At 42.7% G+C, this 20,866-nt stretch overlaps 1 protein-coding gene across 1 annotated transcript in view; it reads right to left on the bottom strand.

The window, feature by feature from the left end:
- Positions 1-1,005: 1,005 nt before the first annotated feature.
- Positions 1,006-20,866, bottom strand: part of ARSB (arylsulfatase B) — a 160,004-nt gene continuing 140,143 nt past the window's right edge. The window contains exons 7-8 of the mRNA XM_043919951.1: positions 6,400-6,522; positions 1,006-3,826 (exon numbers count right to left, since the gene is read on the bottom strand). Coding sequence (XP_043775886.1) covers positions 3,561-3,826; positions 6,400-6,522 — 389 coding nt within the window. The 3' untranslated portion in view covers positions 1,006-3,560. The remainder of the gene's footprint in view (positions 3,827-6,399; positions 6,523-20,866) is intronic.

Raw genomic sequence — 20,866 nt, 5'->3', positions numbered from 1 at the left:
CACAGTTGAAAAGCATCAATTTTTCAGCACTCAGCCTTCTATATGATCCAACTCTCACATCCATACATGACTATTGGAAGAAACAGAGCTCTAACTATATGGACCTTTGTCAGCAAAGTGACATCTCTGCTTTTTAATATGCCTAGATTTGTCCTAGTTTTTCTTCCAAGGAGCAAGCATCTTTTAATTTCATGGCTATAGTCACCATCTGCAGTGATTTTGGAGCCCAAGAGAATAAAGTCTGTCATTTTTTTCACTTTTCCCCCATCTACTTGCCATAAAGTGATGGGATTGGATGCTATGATCTTGGTTTTCTGAATGCTGAGTTTTAAGCCAGCTTTTTCACTCTCCTCTTTCACCATTATCAAGAGGCTCTTTAGTTCCTCTTTGCTTTCTGCTACCAGGGTGGTGTCATCTGCATATCTGAGGTTGTTGATATTCCTCCTGGAAATCTTGATTCCAGCTTGTGATTCATCCAGCCTGGCCTTTTGCATGATGTATTCTGAATAGAAGTTAAATAAGCAGGGGGACAATAGACAGTCTTGTCGTACTCCTTTCCCAATTTTGAACTAGTCTGTTGTTCCATATCTGGTTCTAACTGTTGCTTCTTGACCTGAATACACGTTTCTCAGGAGGCAGGTAAGGTGGTCTGGTATTCCCATCTTCAAGAATTTTCCACAGATTGTTGTAATCCACTCAGAGGAATGTTGCTCTGGACAATTGGTTAAATACGATTCCATGAGAGACCCTGAGCCAGAACCACCCAGGTAAACCACTCTTAAACTTCTGACTCTCATATAATGTTGGACATAACAAATATTCATTGTTTTAAGCTGTTAAATTTGGGGATAATTTATTATACAGCAATAGAAAACTAGTACACTCCCTTATTATCACTTTATATTTACTCCCATCCTCTCTTGACCTTCCTCCAATTTTATAGGATAAAATAGGATATTGTGTGTCTTTGGAGGCAATGATGGACACATTTTTTTCCAGCTCTGATATTTTTTGTTATATTTATTTAATAGCTTTTTTCAGTTAAAATTCACATGACACAAAACAGGCCAACATAGTTTTGAAATTGTAGTTAAAAACTATACAATGTAAAATTTATCATTTGAATCATTTAAAGTACAATTCAGAGGCATTAAGTGCATTCATGATGTTGTACAACCATCACTACTATCCACTTCCAGAACCTTTTCATCTCCCAAATGAAAACCCCATACTCACGGCTGACACATTTTCAAAGATAAATTTAATTTTTTGTCCCCTATATCTGGAATAATCAGGTAGTGAAAAGGAAATTAAATAAACAAAACCATAGGTAAACCAAGTCAGAAAGAAACACTGTTCATACTTCTAGTGACAGCCTGTGAATCTGTTTACATTCCTGTACAGAATAAGAAAACCCAATGACGTTCTATTATGGATAACATAAGATCTCAAGTAAAAGTTTTACCAAAAAATCAGTCCTTAAAATTCCTTTTGAGCCCATCGAGTGCAGAACATCCACACGGTACACAGCAATCAAGGACCCAGGATTGGGAACAGCTGCCGGGAGGACAGCAGGAGGAGAGAACAGGTGTCATGTGGTGATGGCCTCCAATCTTACAGTATTAACAGTACCTCCACCCCCGGGGTTAGAAGGGTCCACAGGCTTGGGAGTGAGAGTTAGAAGCACTTTGGCCAGCTGCATGCCGGCCCAGGCATGGGGGACAGGCTGGTAACAGGTGTCATTAGCTCTAGCACCATTTCTTTCCATTCATCGTATTTTAACACAAACTAGTTGTCACCAGAGGATATTGCTGCTGAACTGAAGGATGGCTGTGCCATGACCTATATCGTATTTGGTGGTTTTAGTTTCCAGTGTCCTTTGCAGAGAAGAACTGAGGATTATTGGCAGGAGAGTCCCTTCAGCAGGCATATTTCTTGCCCTTCTCCCTCTGGAAGACATCACAACTTCACCATGGTGTCCTAGACTGCCCAGATATGTGCTCCTATCCCAGTAGGGCAGCTTGAGAACAGAAAAGTGACGGTTGGAAGATATTTATATTCAGCCCAGTACTCAGCTCATTGAACTAGCATCTTCCCTGGTATGAGACTTCCTCATTTATTTATTTGTTCATTCACTCACTTATTTTTTAAAAAGGTGTACTGAGTGCCTTCCATGCTGCAGGCACTGATCCAGGCATTGGAGATAAGCATTGAATGAAACAGTGGAGTTAATGCAAAAAAAAAGGGAATGGAGATTTTGGCCACATTTTCCTGAGTTTGACACTCTTTGAAGCTCATCTGGACTTGCTCATGTTAGTAGGATGTTGGTGGGGCTGAAAAAGAGCTGGAATATCAAACTGTGTATGCTCTTCCCCCAACCTCAATAAAGGCAGTAAAGCTAAGAAAATAAGAGAAACATGGATATGCCTTCTTCTGTGTTATTGAGGTCCAGTATCCCACATGCTGGCCGTTTCCTTTTTCAAACTGCCTACTACTTGCATCATCTCAGGACAATATTATCCTTTCCCAAGGTTTCTCCTCACTTCTAGTGAAGAACAGTGCAACTAAATATATTTTGACCCTTAGCCACAATCATGAGAATAAACTCCATGCAACTAGGAAAAAATATCTCCAAGCAGACGACAGAGACCCAGGTACTGCCATGAACATGCCCACAGGGCTAGACTCGCCATTCTCTCTAGGTAGCCCTCCAGCTTCAGGGTCAGGGGCAGAAGGAAGGCAGGCCTCAGCAGTGTATCAGAGACCAGTGGTGCTCATAGTGGAGAAGCAAAGCAGCCTTCCCAGGTGCAGGATGCCTGAATCAGAGGAAAGGCAGAAAAAGAACCCCAAAGGGCGTGGGGGTAGCTGGCAGTCCAGACAAGATGAGCAACGGTTGGGAAAAACCGGGGGATAAAAACACATTCCTTAACCGTAAAGCCCAAAACTAAGAAGCAGGCATATTGCCAAGCTCATGTTAATAATGAAACAAGACTTATGCTCTGTGACAGGATGAGTGATGAGGTGAGTGATGAGATGCGTGAGCGAGGGGTGAACCAAGGCGGGTGATTCACAGGGGAGGCCTCAACAGGATCTCTCACAGGCAGGAGAACCCGTGGCCAACAGAACCATTAACGACTGTCTAACCCTTTCATTTGTTACAAGAAACGTGAGTCACTCCAATAAAACCCGGCTAGTGCAGAGGGAAATCTAACATTTGACTTGTGAAGCAAAAAGAACCAGCTGCTCCAGCCTCCAAGACTCAGTAACTTCCTCTTTTAAGTCAAGTTCCCAGCAATCCCGCAGCTCAGGAAAGGGAGGGTGAACCCAGTCACCCTCTCCTCTGGACACATACCCCAGCCAACAGCATCAGTGTTCAGATTTTATCAGCACCTCAATTGCACCAGGGGTTGAAATTAGACAACTCAATGTGGTTTAGGAGCAAGAGCAGGGCCAGGGGAACCCAGGCTGGGAGAACAAACAAGACAAGAATCACACAAGTAAAGGCCTGGAGTCCAACTTGCAGAGAGGCTTTCAAGCTGCTCTCCAGGCTGCCTAAAATCCTACATCCAAGGGCCCCAGGCCCCAGTGGCCTTGGGATCGCAACGGGGGTCTTGTGCTGGGAAGTAGACAGGCACTGAGTGTTTCTGGTAGAACTGCAGACGGGAAAGAAGTTTCTTGACGATGTGGGGATATTCTCTTGACAGGTCATGCCTTTCTTCGGGGTCCCGGTCAATGTCAAAGAGCCAGAGGGTCTTGGCTGGTGGGTCCGATGAGGGTATCACAGAAATATTATACTGAGATGGTGGGGGAAACCAGTGACCACAGCCTGGCAAAGAAACACAACAGTTCATTGGAGGAGAAGCATTGTGGGTAGGCTCTATCTTCAAAGAAGGAGTTTAGGGGATAAGGTTGAGCTGGGTTGTGGGTATGGCCACATTAAAATAAATGTGGCCCTTGATGCTATGCCTAGATTTGTCCCAGACTCTGACTTCTGGCACTTTAACTAAACATGTCTCACTGCTTCACAGTGAGGCTGGGGCTTCCAGGGAAGAGCACGCATGTGTGTGTGTGTGCATGTTGTGTATTTGTGTGCATGTGTGTGTGTATGCGCAAGTGTGTGTGTGTATCTGTGCATGTGTGCATGCATATGTGTGTTCATGTGTGCACGTGCAAGTGTGTATGTGTAAGCATGTGTGTGTATATCTGTGTGTGTGCATGCATATGTGTGTACATGTGTATATATGTGCATGTGTGCACGCGCATGTATATCTGTGTGTGCATGCGCGCGTGTGTACATGCGTGTACATGTCTGTGTGCACATCTGTGCATGTATATGTGTGTACATGTGTGTACACATGTGTATATCTGCATGTGTGCATGCATATGTGTGTACGTGTGTGTATGTCTGTGTGTATGTTGTGTGCGTGCATGTGTGTGTGCGCACATGTGTGTATCTGTGCATGTGTGCATGCATATGTGTGTACATGTGTGTGCGCATGTGTATATCTGTGCATCTGTGCGTGCATGCGTGTGTGTGTATGTCTGTGTGCATGTTGTGTGTGTGTGCATGTGTGTGTGTACACAAGTGTGTGCACGTGCATCTGTGTGTATATCTGTGCATGTGTGCATGCATATGTGTGTACATGTGTGTGTATGCATGTGTATATCTGTGATTGTGTGCATGCGTATGTGTGTGCATGTGTGTATCTGTATATGTGTGCATGTGCATGTGTGTACATGTGTGTATATCTGTGCACATGTGCATGCATATGTGTGTACATGTGTGTGTAGACCTGTGCATGTGTGCATGCGCATGTGTGTACATGTGTGTATGTCTGTGCGTGTGTGCATGCATATGTGTGTACGTGGGTGTATCTGTGTGTGCACATGTTGTGTGTGCATTTGTGTGCACAAGTGTGTGTATGTATCTGTGCATGAGTATGTGTGTGCATGTGTGTACATGTGTGTATATATGTGCATGCATGCACATGTGTGTACATATGTGTATATCTGTGTGCGCATGCACATGTGTGTATATCTGTGCATGTGTGCATGCGTATGTGTGTGCATGTGTGTGTATATCTCTGTGTGTACATGCATATGTGTGTGCATGTGTGTATATCTGTGCGTGTGTGCATGTGTGTGCATATGTGTGTCTATCTGTGCGTGTACATCATATATGTGTGCATGTATCTGTGCGTGTGTGCATGCATGTGTGTGCATGTGTGTGTGCACGCGAGTGTGTGTACATGCATATGTGTGTGCATGTGTGTATATCTGTGCGTGTGTGCATGTGTGTGCATATGTGTGTCTATCTGTGCGTGTACATCATATATGTGTGCATGTATCTGTGCGTGTGTGCATGCATGTGTGTGCATGTGTGTGTGCACGCGAGTGTGTGTGTATCTGTGCGTGTGTGCATGCATATGTGTGCATGTGTGTGTGTGCATGCGTATGTGTGTGCATGTGTGTGTGCATGCGAGTATGTGTGTATATCTGTGCGTGTATGCATGAGTGTGTGTATGTGCATGCATGTGTGTGTGCATGCATGTGTGTGTATATCTGTGTGTGTGTACATGTGTGTGTAGCGGGGTTATTTTCAGTCATCACAGAGAACTTGGGGGTGGTGCTTGGGGTGGGTACTATTGTCATTTAGCAGTCATGGGCCAGGGATGCTAAAATGTCTTAGAACTTACAGGACAGTCACAAACAATGAGGGACTGTCTTGCTGCAACCATCAAAAAGGACCTCATTATAAACACTGCTTAACTGCATCACAGTCTTAACCACATACCATAAAACTATTTAAAAGATGTCACCTCAAGGATGTGCTCAGGGGAAGCAATCCCTCCCCCCCACTATACCCCTGGTTGAAGATGTCACTTTCAGAGACTGTCTTTGCTAGCTAGACGTATTGTGCTTGCCGGCCACACACATCTGAAACCCTTCTTTTCCATGAGGCCCTAGAGCTGTGTTTCTCCCTCTCACCTTCCCCCCACCTCTACATGCATGTGTGCTGGGTCGCTTCAGTTGTGTCTGACTCTTTGTGACCCCACGGACTGTAGCCCGCTAGGCTTCTCTGTCCGTGGGATTCTCCAGGCAAGAATCCTGGAGTGGGTTTCCACGCCCTCCTCCAAGAGATCTTCCCCACCCAGGGATTGAATACATGTCTCTTACATCTTCTGCATTGGCAGGTGGGTTCTTAACCACAAGTGCCACCTGTGAAGCCTCCTTCTGCCCCAGCAACACCTCAACAGTTAATTCCTAATTTTTAAAAATGTAGGATGAGATTATACCCCTCCCTCTCATTCAGCAGTCCAGAGATGGTGTTCTGTGAAAGGCAGTTATTCTTTGGAAAATCCTCCCAGCTGTTCCGGTGGGAGATGCTAGGCCTTCTACCTGGGTAGCCTGTGAGCAGTTTCCAGTTCTGGTGTCTAATGGCAGCATGGATAGATGTGTTGAAGGCTGAATATTCCAGACGGGAAGAATCATCCTTGGCTGGAGCCATGCTGTTCCCAGGACCTGAGGAGAGGGTTTGGGAGAATTAGATCACTGTTATTGGAACGTGTCATTATAAATCAACGTTTTATATCCCTCCTGCAGAACAGTAGCTTTTATTCAACACTGGAGCATAAATGTGTATCCTGCCACAGGAATGAATCTTCTATTAAATATAAACAGAGAGCTCAAGTTACATGAAACATCAGCCATAAACCACCACATATATAAAGGAAATCCCAAAGAGATTAGAACACTAATTCAACCTTAAAACCACTGTGTTCTGCCCATGTACAGATGGCCATCTGCAGACCTGTGTACTGTGATAGCATGCAGGGTTGTTTTCTTGGTACCTTTTGATTTTGCTATTGCATGATTGAGTTAAATAAATCTGTGTACACTTGTATACCTGTGTAGATAATATGATACACTATAAAATGTACATCTTAATGGAGCCTGTCTCAAGTTATTCAAGCATGCCATGATAAATCGTACATTCATTTTTTTAACCCCACTTATGAAATCTAAACGTAAGTGAGCAATGCTCAGTTAACTATTCAGATAAGATCATTCTAGTATATATATATTATTGGTTGATGTCATGTGGTCATGCGTGTTCAGTCACGTCAGACTCCTTGTGACTCCATGGACTGCAGCCCATCAGGTTCCTCTGTCCGTGGGATTCTCCAGGCAAGAATACTGGAGTGGGTTGCCTTTACCTTCGCCAGGGGATCTTCCCAACCCAAGGACTGAACCAGCGTCTCCTGTGTCTCCTGCATTGGCAGATGGATTCTTCATCACTGTGCCACCTATACTGTACCCCACTGATATCATGGATTATATTAATTTATACTCTTGAGGTTTTATATTAATTGATCATCAGGTTGTGGTGGGGGAGGGGGACACTTGATAGTACCTGCTCCCTCTTTCCCTCTTGAGTTTGGAATCAGTTGAGGGGTAAGAGGCCAGACGGATGGAGCTAAACATATGGCCTTTGTTACTGATAAAGCTGGTTGAAAAGAACGTAGCTTCAGATCTGTGGCAGGGAGGCCGTGCTAATGACTGACCCTTGTGTATTGACATATATCCCAGGGACAGGCTGGCTCCAAAATTAGGCAGACAAAAGGGTCCAAATTGAGCATGCTCAGTTCCTTCTTTTAGATAACTTCCTCCTGCTCCTGCTTGTGGGGAGGAGCAAATAAGGCGCAGAGAGAGACCTGAGTTCTACTCCGGTTGAAGACCCTGGTGAATCCCCAAAGGTAAGGTATGGAGGTCTGCCCCCTTACCTGTGCATTTTTAAACATCTCACCTTAGCACTTCACTGTGTAATTATTACTCTGCTTTAAATCCACATTTATCTGTTACTTTTCAAATATGGTCACAGCAATTACCTGGGGTGCACCTCCAAAGTCTGCCAGACTCCCCATCCGATGCCTGAGAGCCGCAGTGGGTGACGTGTCTGTAAAGGTGCCCTCGCCACCACCTGCCCAGCATCACCCTTGTGTGACCCAGGACTGGAGCGTGCCCTCCACCCCGCCTGAGCGGGACTTCTGTGCTGCACGCGGTTTAATGCGGGAGCACTGTCACTGGGGAACAGGCAGAGCATCCCATCCGTTTGTCAGAACTGTGGCAACGACACTGGAGAGGCGTGCTGCGGACTGAGCCAACAAACGTCGCTGGTTTCAGACCTTCGGCCCTAACAGTCAGCACCAACAAATCATCAGCACCAAAGAGGAGCTCTTTGGACTTCTTGCTTCTCTGTCTGCTCGTGGCTATGCTGGCTCCAATACAAACGGGTGCTTCTAGAGATCGAGGTGTGTGAGGATGTCTACTTGACTGTAAATTCCATGGACAGAGGAGCCTGGCGGGTACAGTCCAGGGGTCGCAATGAGTCAGACACAACTGAACACACACACACACACACACCATAGGAAGTACATTCTTAATATACAGACTGGTAGAACTGTGAGCCCTCATAATCTACTGCTCACAAGTTTGTATATAAAAACCACATTTTGATAGCAAAGAATGCTAAATAAAATGAGGACGCTTTGTGAACATAAACAAAGGAAGGAAATTTAGCTATTTCAGCTATACTTATATACATTCACTTTTAAAACAAACAGGAACATAAAATACCTAAACAATAAATAAGTCTAAGACTAAATTATGAATAAATAAGTCTACAACTAAATGACAAAAGATACTGTTATCTCAACTTAAGTTTTATTCATTGGGAGAAATTCTTAAAAAAAGCAAACTACAAAGAATAATATAATGAACACCCTGTGAGCTGTCACTCAGAATGAATAAATATTAACATTTTGTCATATCTGCTTTCTTCTTTCAATTAGAGAAGTAGTACAATGAAGATGAAGTGACAGATCCCTTTTCTCCATCTTCAATCCCAGTCTCTTCACCCATTACCCCAGTGGCTGCTGCTATCAGGACTTCAGTGCATCTTTTAGCCATTTAAAGATACAGTAACAGATACACGTGTCAAGGAATAATGCATGGTAGTTCTATACTTTAGAAATGTACATGTACGTGTTCTGCTATATCTATTTTTCAGCTTGACTTTTTTATCCACTACTGTGTTTTTTAGAGCTCAGAGATTATGTACATATGTATATGTATGTTTATTCCTTTTAATTATTTCCTATTTCACTGCATAAAACAACACATTTTGTTTATGCATTCCCCTTTAAGAGGAATTTAGGTTATTTTACTTATTTATTTATTTTTGCTATTAGCGCTGATCCTCCACAATATGGGTTTGAAATGCATGGGTCCACTTATACCCAGATTTTTTTTTCAAGAGTAAATACTACAATACTACAGGATCTGAGGTTGCTTGAAACCACATCCAGCATGTTATGTCCCTCTGGCAGTGTTTGAGGGTTTCAATTTGTCCATATATTTGTCAACACTTATCACTGCCTGTCTTTTGTTACAGCCTATTGGGTATGACGTTTTATCTCATTATGGTCTGGATTTGCATCTCCCTGATGACTAATAAAGTGGAGCATCTTTTCATGTGTTTGTTGGCCCCTTGTATATCCTAATTTTGGGGAAAAGTATATTCAGATCCTTTCATTATTTAGTTGTAAGAGTTTTTTATATATTCCAGATACAAGTCCCTCCTCAGGAGCAAATATTTTCTCCCATTCTATGGACTGTCTTTTTCACTTTCTTGACGGTGTTTTTTGAGGCACAAAGGGCTTAAATTCTAATGAATCCCAGTTTATCTAATTTCTACTGTACTGCTTATGCTTTGGTGTCATATCCAGGAAATCATTGCTTCATCCAAGGTCACGAAGATTTACATTTATATTCTCTTTTAGGAGTTTATAGTTCAGTACTTCTGTTGAGATCTTTGATTCACTTTGAATTATATTTATATGTGGTGAGAGGTAGGGGTTCAGTTCCATTCTTTTGCATGTGGAAATCCGTTGTGTCTGCACCACTTGTTCAAGAGACTATTATTTCCCGAATTAATGTTTTTGACATTCTTGTTGAAAATCAGTTGACTGTAAATATAAGAGTTTATTTCCAGACTCTCAATTCTATTCCACTTATCTATATGTCTACATTCTTAAGTCTGTATCTTGATTATTGTAATTATTTGTAGTAAGTTTTGAAATCAGGAAGTATGAGTAGTTCAATGTTTTTGGTTTTTTCTCCAAGATTGATTTGGTTGTTCTGAGTCCCTTGAATTTTTTTTTTTATGAATTTGAGGATCAATTTCATCAATAATCTGCTAAGAGTCAGCTGGGATTTTGTTAGGAAGTGTATGAAACTCATAAATCAATTTAGAGATTATTGCCATCTTAATATATCATCTTCTAATCCATGAACATGGGATATCTTATCATTTATCTGGGTCTTCTTTAAGCGCTTTACAGTTTTCAGAATGTAGCTTTTGTACTTCTTTTTTTAAATTTACTCCTAAGTATTTCATTCTTTTCAGTGCTATTGCAAATTAACTATTTTCTTAATTTCATGTTTGATTTGTTCATTGCTACTGTATAGAAATACAGCTGATTGGTGTACATGTCTCTTCTATTGTTCAACCTTGTAGAACTTGTTTATTAGTTCTAACAGTTTTTTAGTTGACTCCTTGGGATTTTTTAAATACAATCTCATGTCATTTACAAATATGCATAGTGTTACTTCTCCCATGTCAATTTGAATACCTTATTTCTATTTTTTACCCAACTGCCCTGTTAGAATCTCAATATAATGCCGAAACAAATGGTGAAAGCCAACATCCTTGTCTTATTCCTGATCTTAGGGTGAAATATTCAATCTTTCACCATTCAGTAGGATGCTAGCTATAAGTTGTTGTTTTTTTTTGTAGATGCTCTATCAAATTGAGTAAGGTCCCCTTTTATTCACAGTTTGAGTGTTTCTATCCAGAAAAAGTATGACATTTGCCAAAAGTCCTTTTCTGCATCTGAGATTTTTGTCCTCTAGTCTATTTATATGCTATATTACATTAATTGATTTTAGCTGTTAAACTATCATCACATTCCTGGGATGAACCCACTTGGTCATGTTGTATAATCCTCTTTATATGTTGCTGAATTCTACTTGCTAGTATTTTGTTGAGGATTTTTGTATCTATATACATAGAAGTATTGAGTTATTAAATTGGTGTCTTCATTATTAAATTGAGAGTATTAAATACACTGTTGAAACAAAAGACAAGAAGCAGAGATTTCTTAGAATGTTAATGACTTTCAGCATTTTTCTGACATAGTTGAACTAGATCCAGATTTGAAAAGTAAAAGTGAAAGCAAGTCTCACAGTCCTATCTGACTCTTTGCGACTCCATGGACTGTAGCCTGCTGGCTCCCCTGTCCACGGAATTCTCCGGGCAAGAGCACTGGGTTGCCATTTCCTTCTCCAGGGGATCTTCCTGACCCAGGGATTGAACTCAGGTCTCCTGCTTTGCAGGCCAATTCTTTACCAACTGAGACACTTAGGGAAGCCCAGATTCAGAAAATATTTATTAACAACTAAGTGATAAGAAAGCATTGTGTTCTTAAACTCTATGACATGGAGTGATGAGCAAAGACGCATCTAAGAGAAGTTTTGAAGGTAAAATAAAAAGATTTTTGATGACTATAGAGTATAAAAGACAAATTTCCAAGGTTTCAAGTTTGGTGATAAAGAAAATATTGACATTGGCAGAATAGAGATTTTAGAGCAGGAAACAGTGGTGATAATATGATCTTAGAGTTAGGCATGTTGACTTTGAAAAATTAATGTGAACTCAAGGGAGAGATATTGACTACACATGGAACAAAGACACTGGGCCCTGAAAGAGAAACTGAGGCACATACAGACTCAAGCACTGTCCAGAAGGCAGTCATCACTGAGCCCTGGAAATGCATTAGCTGCCTAGGGAGTGAAGCAAAAGGACAGCAGAAGCCCACAGGCAGAAGCTAGTGCCAAAGGAAAACTGTCAGCAAATGAGGCAGAGAAGAAGAAAAGAACATGAGGAAGAAAACCAGTGTAACAGGACAACACAGAAGTCACGAGAGCAGAAGGCTTCAGGCCGCGATGCAGAGCCAGCTATTCCATCCATCAGCTTGATGGATGAGGAAAGGGCATTGGATTTGTTAACCTCTGGGTAGAAACGAGGGAGCTCAGAGAGAAGTGTAAACAAGCACATCTTTCTCTTTCCCTTCCGAGCTGAAAGCCGCCTCTGAGATGATAAATCATTCCGGTCAGACAGGAATACTCAATTATAAGATGGATTAGTCTTGTGTATTGATTTTGGATGTAAAGAAGGAGATCAGCAGAGAAATTTGGAGCACATGAAGAAAATCCCTATCTTGCTTAATATGTAGTAAATGGACAGAGCTCTGTATCTGAGCAACCTCTGGAAATCTAAAGGAGTTCTAGTTTCCAGAATGAGGTGGACCAACAGGTTCAGTGGAGAAGTGTGTTTTCCAGAGCCAGAGGGGTTCCAGACGCACCTTGGGAGTTGTTTTTAGATGGGATGGTGGGTTAATGGGTGAGGATTCAGGGTTCTATCTACATTTCTATCAGCACAGTTTAACCCTTAAAGAAGAATCCATAATATATATTTGCTAAATAGGTTGTGTTTCTCTGTATTTTTCTTTGAAAAAAAGAGGCTGTGGCTAAGATAATTTGAAAGACACTAATCATCCTGGGTCGGGAAGATCCCCTGGAGAAGGAAATGGCAACCCACTCCAGTATTCTTGCCTGGAGAATCCCATGGACAGAGGAGCCTGGTGGGCTACAGTCCACAGGGTTGCAAAGAGTCAGACATGACTGAGCGACTACACACTAATCATCACAGATGACAGAGTCACTGAACTGGGCAGGGACTGGGTCTGCCTGGACCACTGGGGATGCTGGCTGGGGTTCACAGAAGATGATCTTGCTCTCTTGGCTGTACAACCCATCCTCCTGACTCCAGGGAAACAACCATCTAGTCCTCGATTGTATTTTTGTAAAATATATTTTTTCTGACTATGTGATTTATATGTTGGAAAACACAAAAATCTGTGAACAGAAAAATTAAAATTATCTGTACATTATTAGCTGCTGTTAACATTTTGGTGTATAACCTTTGAGACTTCTAACTATACAAGACTTAAATAAAATGTTAGATTAAGGTATGTTAGTAGCTGACTTGAAAATAAGAAATGGAAATTTCCCAGAAAAAGTTTCTGGGACTTCCCTGGTGGTCTGGTCTAGTGGTTAAGACTCAGCCTTTCAATGCAGGGGGTGCAGGTTCAATCCCTTGTGGGGGAGCTAAGATTCCATATGCCTTGCAGCCAAAACACCAAAACAGAAAACAGGAGTAATGTTGTATCAAATTCAATCAATACTTTAAGAATGGTCTACATTAAAAAAAAAAAATCTTAAAAAAGAAAACAAAGTTTCCATTCCTAGAGAAAACTAGGCAGGTTGCCAGGTGCCCCAACATCAGCACAGAGCTGAGAGGGGTTGTCTGGGTCTCTCTCTCTGTAACTTCTGAGCAGAACTGATTAATTGCGGCTGGAGAACGGGGGTGGGGGGGTGGGGGGGGCGTGCCTAGGAAGAGGCAACCCTGTAACCCTGCAGCAAAGCACTGCTGGGAATGCTAACAGGACAAAAGGAGGGGCCTGGTGGTGGAAGTCAGCCCCTGATATCGTCCTCCCAGCAGTCCTGAGTACACACTCTGGGAACCAGATTGCTTGCGTTCGGATATCTGCTCCATCGCTCACTGGCTATGTGACCTATGGCATCTCCTCATTTGTAAAACGAGGATAATATAATTTATTTCACAGACCAGTTGTGTGGCCTAGATGTGACGATGCACTGAAATGTTTCTCAGCAGTATGTCTAGCACATAGTAAGTGCACAATAAATGCCATTGTGAAATCTTGGGCAAATTTCTTAATCTCCCTTGGCTCAGTTTACTATCAATGAAATTAGCAGAACAACAACAAACTGCTTAGCATAGTGTGTGGTCTATTGTCAACACTATCAACACTGAAAGATAATAACAGCTAATACTTAGAAGCACTTACTACTGCAAAACATAAACTGTGGTGGAAGGTGTTCTATATATATTAAATCATTTAATTCTTGCAGTAACTATGAAATAAGTAATAATGTCTGCAATAAAGGTCACTGAATGCTAGCTATTATCAGTTTAATATAAGTTTTTTTCTTTTATGCACTGTTCTAGTCAAGACTTTACAAAGAAGAGGAAAGTAAATTCATTACTATACCCGGAAAAAAAAAAAAAAAAAAACCCACACACACAAAAAAAGAAACAAAACTAATCATTTCTCTGGTCTGCATTTGGAGAAGACTTAATTGTTCTCCAATTCATGTTCCAGAATATGAACAGGACTGGAGAGAAAAGCATTTATGGTGGAAGCACTGATTTGTCACTTTGAGGGTTTATTTTCTTTTCTGCCCTGTTGCGTGGCCTGCCATTCATTTCCACTGAACTCTATTTGTTTTTGCTTTGTTTTATAATTCACAAAGATCAGTTTAAAATTTCATTCTACCTCTAATGACCCATTTTATTCCTCATGCTAGTATGATGCCATCTTTGTACTTTGATGACAATGGATATTTACTTAGCAAACTTAATCACTTGTGTTAATGGGGAAAACCCCAAGCTTTCCCAGATATTTGATTATCAAACTGTTTTCTAAAATGCAATCTCTTCAGGTATACTTTTAGTGAATAGGTTGGATTTAAGTTTAATTAGCAACAACTTTGTTGTTGTTCAGTCACTAAGTCATATGACTCCTTGTGACCCCATAGATTGTAGCATACAGGCTTTCCTGTTCTCCACTGTCTCCCAGAATTTGCTCAAACTCATGTCCATTGAGTGAATGATGCCATCCAACCATCTCATCCTCTGTCATCCCCTTCTCCTCCTGCCCTCAATCCTTCCCAGCATTAGGGGCTTCTCCAATGAGTCAGCTCTTTGCATCAGGTGGCCAAGTACTGGAGATTCAGTTTCAGCATCAGTCCTTCCAATGAATATTCAAGGTTGATTTCCTTTAGGATTAATTGGTTTGATCTCCCTGCAGTTCAAGGGCTCTCAAGAGTCTTCTCCAGCAGAACAATTTGAAAGCATCAATTCTTCAGCACTCAGCCTTCTTTATGGTCCAACTCTCACATCCATACGTGACTACTGGAAAAAACATAGCTTTGACTATGTGGACCTTTGTCATTTAAGTGATGGCTCTGCCTTTTAATACACTGTCTAGGTTTGTCATAGCTTTTCTTCCAAGGAGCAAGTGTCTTTTAATTTCGTGGCTGCATTCAGTCCACAGTGATTTTGGAATCCAAGAAAATAAAATATGCCACTGTTTCCACTTCTTCCCCTTTTATTTTCCATGAAGTGATGGGACCAGATGCCATGATCTCAGTTTTTGAATGATGAAATTCAAGCCAGCTGTTTCACTCTCCTCTTTGACCCTCATCAAAAGGCTCTTCAGTTCTTCCTCACTTTCTGCCATTAGAGTGATATCATCTGCATTATCTGAGATTGCTGATACTTCTCCTGATTGAATCTTGATTCCAGCTTGTGATTCATCCAGCCTGGCACTTCACATGATGTGCTCTGCAACAACTACCTTCACCTTTGGTGCTTAAAAGTTCTTGAAGTGGTTTGTTATATGAGACAAATTCGTCTCTTAAAGTTTATTACACTAAAGTTTTATTTACATTAAACATTTGATTGGCTGATCATTTCTTCAATCCAAGAGAAGTTCAAGGACTCCCGAACTCAAGGTGAAGTTCAAGTCCCTAATGTCTTTATTGTGCTAGTCAGTCTGAGTCCTACCACCTGCTGCCTGCACCTCTGCCCAGATCATAGTACACTGAGGCTACGTGTGGAGGGACACGTGGGGTGCACGTGTGGATCAAAGCACCAGCTTGTCTCAAAAACTGCGGGCTGAGGCCAAGGCTGCCTCCCATCCCACTGCATGGTGAAGACTTACATGTCCAGACGCCAACGTGCTCGATGTTGTCTTGAGTTGATTTGTAAACATCATTCTGGATCTACAGATAGAAGTTTCTCTCTAAAAATAATTCTTGAAAAACACTGGTTGGAACCCCCACATTCTTAGCTGATGCTTTACTTAATTTTCAGAAATGGGGAGGGGGGAAGCTCCTAACAGTCATAGAGATGGCCCTCCTGGCTCAAAAACTGGGATGGACAGAGCTTTCAGAAATGCAGCAGCATTCCCCCTGCCATTACTCTCTAGTTCTGAAAAGGAACTTTGAGAAACCACTGTGCATTTCAGTGGCCTTTAGAATAATCTCTTCCTATTATCTTGTTAAATCATTTAACCACTCTGACTTCCTGTTTCCAAGTATGTCAAATGAGGATAAAAATAATGCCTACCTCACAGGAAGACTATGAGGATGAAATGAGATCCTATTGGCGGTAAGTGTAAGTACAAAAGTCCCGGTTACATGTTTCTTAAACTCCCACAGCACTTGCCACAAGGCTGGGCACACATACAGAACTGACTGACCAACTCAAAGAAAGCATTTCAGCTCAAGTCAAACCTGCGGCCTTCCTTAGATAGCCATCAGAATCCAGGTGTGATCAATTACCCGACTCTGTAATGACTGAGAGATCCAAATCAGCTGGAACAAGGTATTATTAGACAAGTATAAAGGTGGAGGCGGGGGGGGGGGACTTCTCTGGTGGCCTTCCCTGGTAAAGAATCCACCGGGAATGCAGGAGACCTGGGTTTGATCCCCTGGAGGAGGGCATGGCAACCCACTCCAGTATTCTTGCCTGGAGACCACCATGGACAGAGGAGGCTGGTGGGCTGCAAAGAGTTGGACACAATTGAGCGGCTCAGCACACACAGTAAAGAAAAGGGGAGGGGAAATTTCGAGTATTCGTCAAAGGGTACAAAAGGTCAGTTACGCAAGTTAAGTCCTAGAGATCTACTGTACACCATGGGGCACACACTTCACAACACTGTCCTGTGTACTTACACATTTGCTGAGAAGGTGGAATCTTATGTCAAGTGTTCTTATCTCACACACACACAAAATGATAATAAACAAAGGAGGTGGGAGGAAACATTTGGAAGTGATGGATAATTTATGGCACAGACTGTGGCACTGCTTAGATGGATGTATACTTATTTCAAAACCCAAGAAGTTGTATACAATAAATATGTACAGCTTTCTGTATAGCAATTATATCCAAATTAAGTGGTTTAAAAGTGAATGAGTATAGGAATGGATGAAGAAAGAGAATGAAAATTATGCAAAAAAAAAAAAAATGTGGCGACATCACCTAAATCTTATATGCTAAACTGGAGGTCTGGGCAAAATTGTGAAAATAAGAGTGAGATAAAACAGGAATTCCCAATTCTGGTTCTGTACTGGGGTCACCTGACCCCTGCAGTCACCTTAGCACTGAGCTCTCCTCTCTGAACCCAGCACAGCTCAGCCTTGGTCTCCTGCCTGGCCCAACCCGCCAACACGGGCTGCCCAGCCTCCAGTGACCTACAACCATCCTCTCCAGCACGCAGCATCTATTGCACCTGTTACGGTCTCACATCGCTGTTCCCTCCAAACAAACACTGTAGAGCTGCCCATCATATAAAACAGCAAAAAAGGAGAGCTGCCCGATCTTCACCTGGCTTCACTGTCCATGGAGTCCCAGGGTAGACGGCAGCAGCCCAGAGCATTCTGTTATACGCACCACATGGGCACAAGTGCTAAGCGTGAGGGGGCTGGGCACCTGGGGAGCATGTTGGCACTGGGGGGTGGGGGAGCTGGTTTGTGGGGATATGGTAGGTGGGTCACATGTCCTTTGCCCTTCGGGGCCACCCCCACCCCTTGGGGTTCTTGCAGCCCTGCTGGTACCTACCCAGAGAGGGAATAATAGGGAGGCCTGACCACCATGAAAAATTCCTCAGCAGGGGGGCTTCCCCTGGTGGTCCAGAGGTTACAAATCTGCCTTGCAATGCAGGCGATGTCGCTTTGATCCGTGGTCTGGGAACTAAGATCCCACATGCCACAGGGCAACTGAGCCCATGAGGCAAAACAAAAGATGCTGAATGATGCAACAAAGACCCCATGTGTAGCAGCTAAGACCCAACATAGCCAAACAAATAAATGAGTAAATATTAAAAAACAATTCCTCACCAAATTCATCCTGTCTCTTATCCCTGGACTTAACCCTGATTGCTGCAAGTTTACTGTTACACCCACACTACTTATTTAGAATCCTGTCTCTCCCTAGTGAAATCCTTACAACATGAAACAGGAGTGTTGGGGAAAGTACGCCAGACATAAAGCTAATCAGAAAAAGGTGAGGAGGAATATTACAGATGTTATTTATTACCTACGAGGGAAAAATCAAAATGCTCATAATTTTTATATATGCACTCCACATGACATATTTCAAGTGGATCTAGGTTTATGATTTTCAGTTTACAAAGTCGGTTTCTCTGACACCTACTCATTCAGTCCATATTTGATATTATAAAAGTCCTAGGGAAAAAAGAGTTTGATGTGGCTTGCTCAGCCTAGACATGGTTCAAATGTTAATCATTATTGAATCGTGCATAGTCAGTATTCAGAGAATGTGCCTGCATTACAGGGAACTTCAGCAGTTGGTTGCTGTCTGACATTAACCTGAAGTGTCAATTGAGCAGTGTAAACAAGGCCATAGAAAACCACCATTCAGGGAATCCCTCAACTCGGCTGTCAGAGTAAATTAAGCAATTTATACCACAAACAGGTTGATCAGAGATCTGCTTATACATGGGTTCAAATGGATCTTGAATAAGCATCCTATTCTAGACTAATCACTCATTTGCCTATTAAACAAATATTTCTTTGCTGATCACTCTACGTGCTCATTCCTAAATCTTCAGCATGAAAAAGAAAAATGGGGTCCAGCAGGTAATAATAAAATACTTTTGTTAGAAAAGCAGAAATTCTAAAATAGTGGGATGAACATTTGCTGACTCAGTGAATAAAATGCACAAAGTGTTGGGTTGTTCCAAAGGAGATGCTAGCTGCCTGGGAAGATGCTGAAAGCTGTTCTTCTCAGCTGGGCCCTAAGGACAGGATGACGTGACAGTAAAGAAAAAGTGACAACGATGTTTCAGGGACAGGGGGTGGCTTGAAATTTTCTTCTCCCTGTGGCATCTTCCTCCTCTTCCATTTCTAAATAAAAAAGCTTGCAAGGCATGCCCCAGGGTTCCTGGCACAGAGAAACTGCTCCATCGGAGTTAGTTATCATTCCTACCTGATGTCATCTTATTTTCCAGCTTCTTTTGTTTTTTCTCCTTTCTCTGTTCATCTCTTCAATGTTTCCCTTCCTCAAGCTCAATGTTTAACATTTCCCTAGGTATGCTAGACTCCACAGTCTCATCTCTTACCCAGAGGTTCTTCTGTCTGTCCAATTCCCTGCGTCTCTAACCCAGGGATCACATGGCTGGAGCCCAACCTCCTTGCCTCACACGTTGCCCTTCTAATCACGCTTCAATCCAGCATTTGGAGGTGGGGAATTTGACATGCATCTCCTGTTTCTGGCCTTGACCATCAAAACAGGTTCAGCTTATTTCTCCCCTCTCTTCTAAGGACAACACTTGAAGTACTCTCTCTGGTTCCACCGCGTCTCAGCTGCCCGCACGAGCCCCCCTGCCCCTCTTCAGCCCTGTAGCCGGCGTGAGGAGGGCCGGGAGTCTGAGCAAGCCTGTGGGTCTGCCTGCCGGTAAGAGGGCTTGCTTCTCCAGGCAGCTCCCCACTGACTGGCCTACACACTGCCGAGTCCTGGACTCCCAAGCAGCATGCCAGATCTCCACCTCTTCATGTTGCAGAAGAAGAGGCAGGAAAAACAGACTGAGAAGAGAAAGGGGTGGGGGATGGAACCTGGGGAGAACCAAAGTTTGAAAGGCAAGGCAGAAGGGGAAGGAGCCCAACGATGGAGGAGGAGCAGCCGAGCTACAAGAATGCCTCCAAATCCAGGGGAAACATTCCATGGAGAAAATGGTTCATGTCAAAGAGAGGGGACGTATGAGAAAGCAGGGAAGGACAGCCTTGATTGGCAAATAGGATGTCACTGACAGCTGTGGAGACAGGACTGCCACCGGGCTGAGAACACATAAAGCCTGTAAGACACGTAACAGGGGCTCCAATGAGCTGGGAATAATAAATATAAAATAGAGAAGAGGGACTCCCCGGTGGTCCAGTGGCTAAGACTCCAAGCTTCCAACGCAGGGAGCCTGGGTTCAATCCCTGGTCAGGAGACTAGAGCCCACTAATTCTGGGCTGCCACTAAAAAGAGCCCTCATGTGACAGCTAAGACCCACAGCCAAATAAACAAATAAATATTTTAAAAAAGAAATGCAATTGCTACACAAACAAAAAGCCAGAGAAGAGTGTGCTTTTTCTTTAATCAACCTCCAGTGAACATGACAACAGACGGTCATTTCCAGCTCCGGCATCACTGCACACATGCCAACTACTGTCTCCATGCTGATCCCACCCCACAAAGGGCTAATCTAATGCAGAACCATGGCGATCCACTGAACTCACGTTTTCAGTCTGTCTCTCTCTAAATACAAGTTTTCCAAGTAATTGGTAGAGGTCTGTCAGCAAATAGCTATAAATAGGCACTGTGTATACATAAAAAAAGAGGGAGACTAACCAAAAATATTCATCTTCAGCCTGTGATTAAGATGATGAGCATGAACGAGGCTCAGCCGTCTGTTCTCTGGCTAGGGATGAAAGAAGGAAAGACTCCCCTGCCCCCAACATGGCATTTAGTGAAAGCCCAACCCGAAAGCTTCACGGTCCAAGATGCCGTGCTGAAGGCTGGGCTCTTCCTGTG

Source organism: Cervus elaphus, chromosome 12 (assembly GCF_910594005.1).
Source record: "Cervus elaphus chromosome 12, mCerEla1.1, whole genome shotgun sequence".
In the NCBI taxonomy this organism is placed as follows: Eukaryota; Metazoa; Chordata; class Mammalia; order Artiodactyla; family Cervidae; genus Cervus; species Cervus elaphus.
This window is presented reverse-complemented; position numbering and strand designations above follow the sequence as displayed.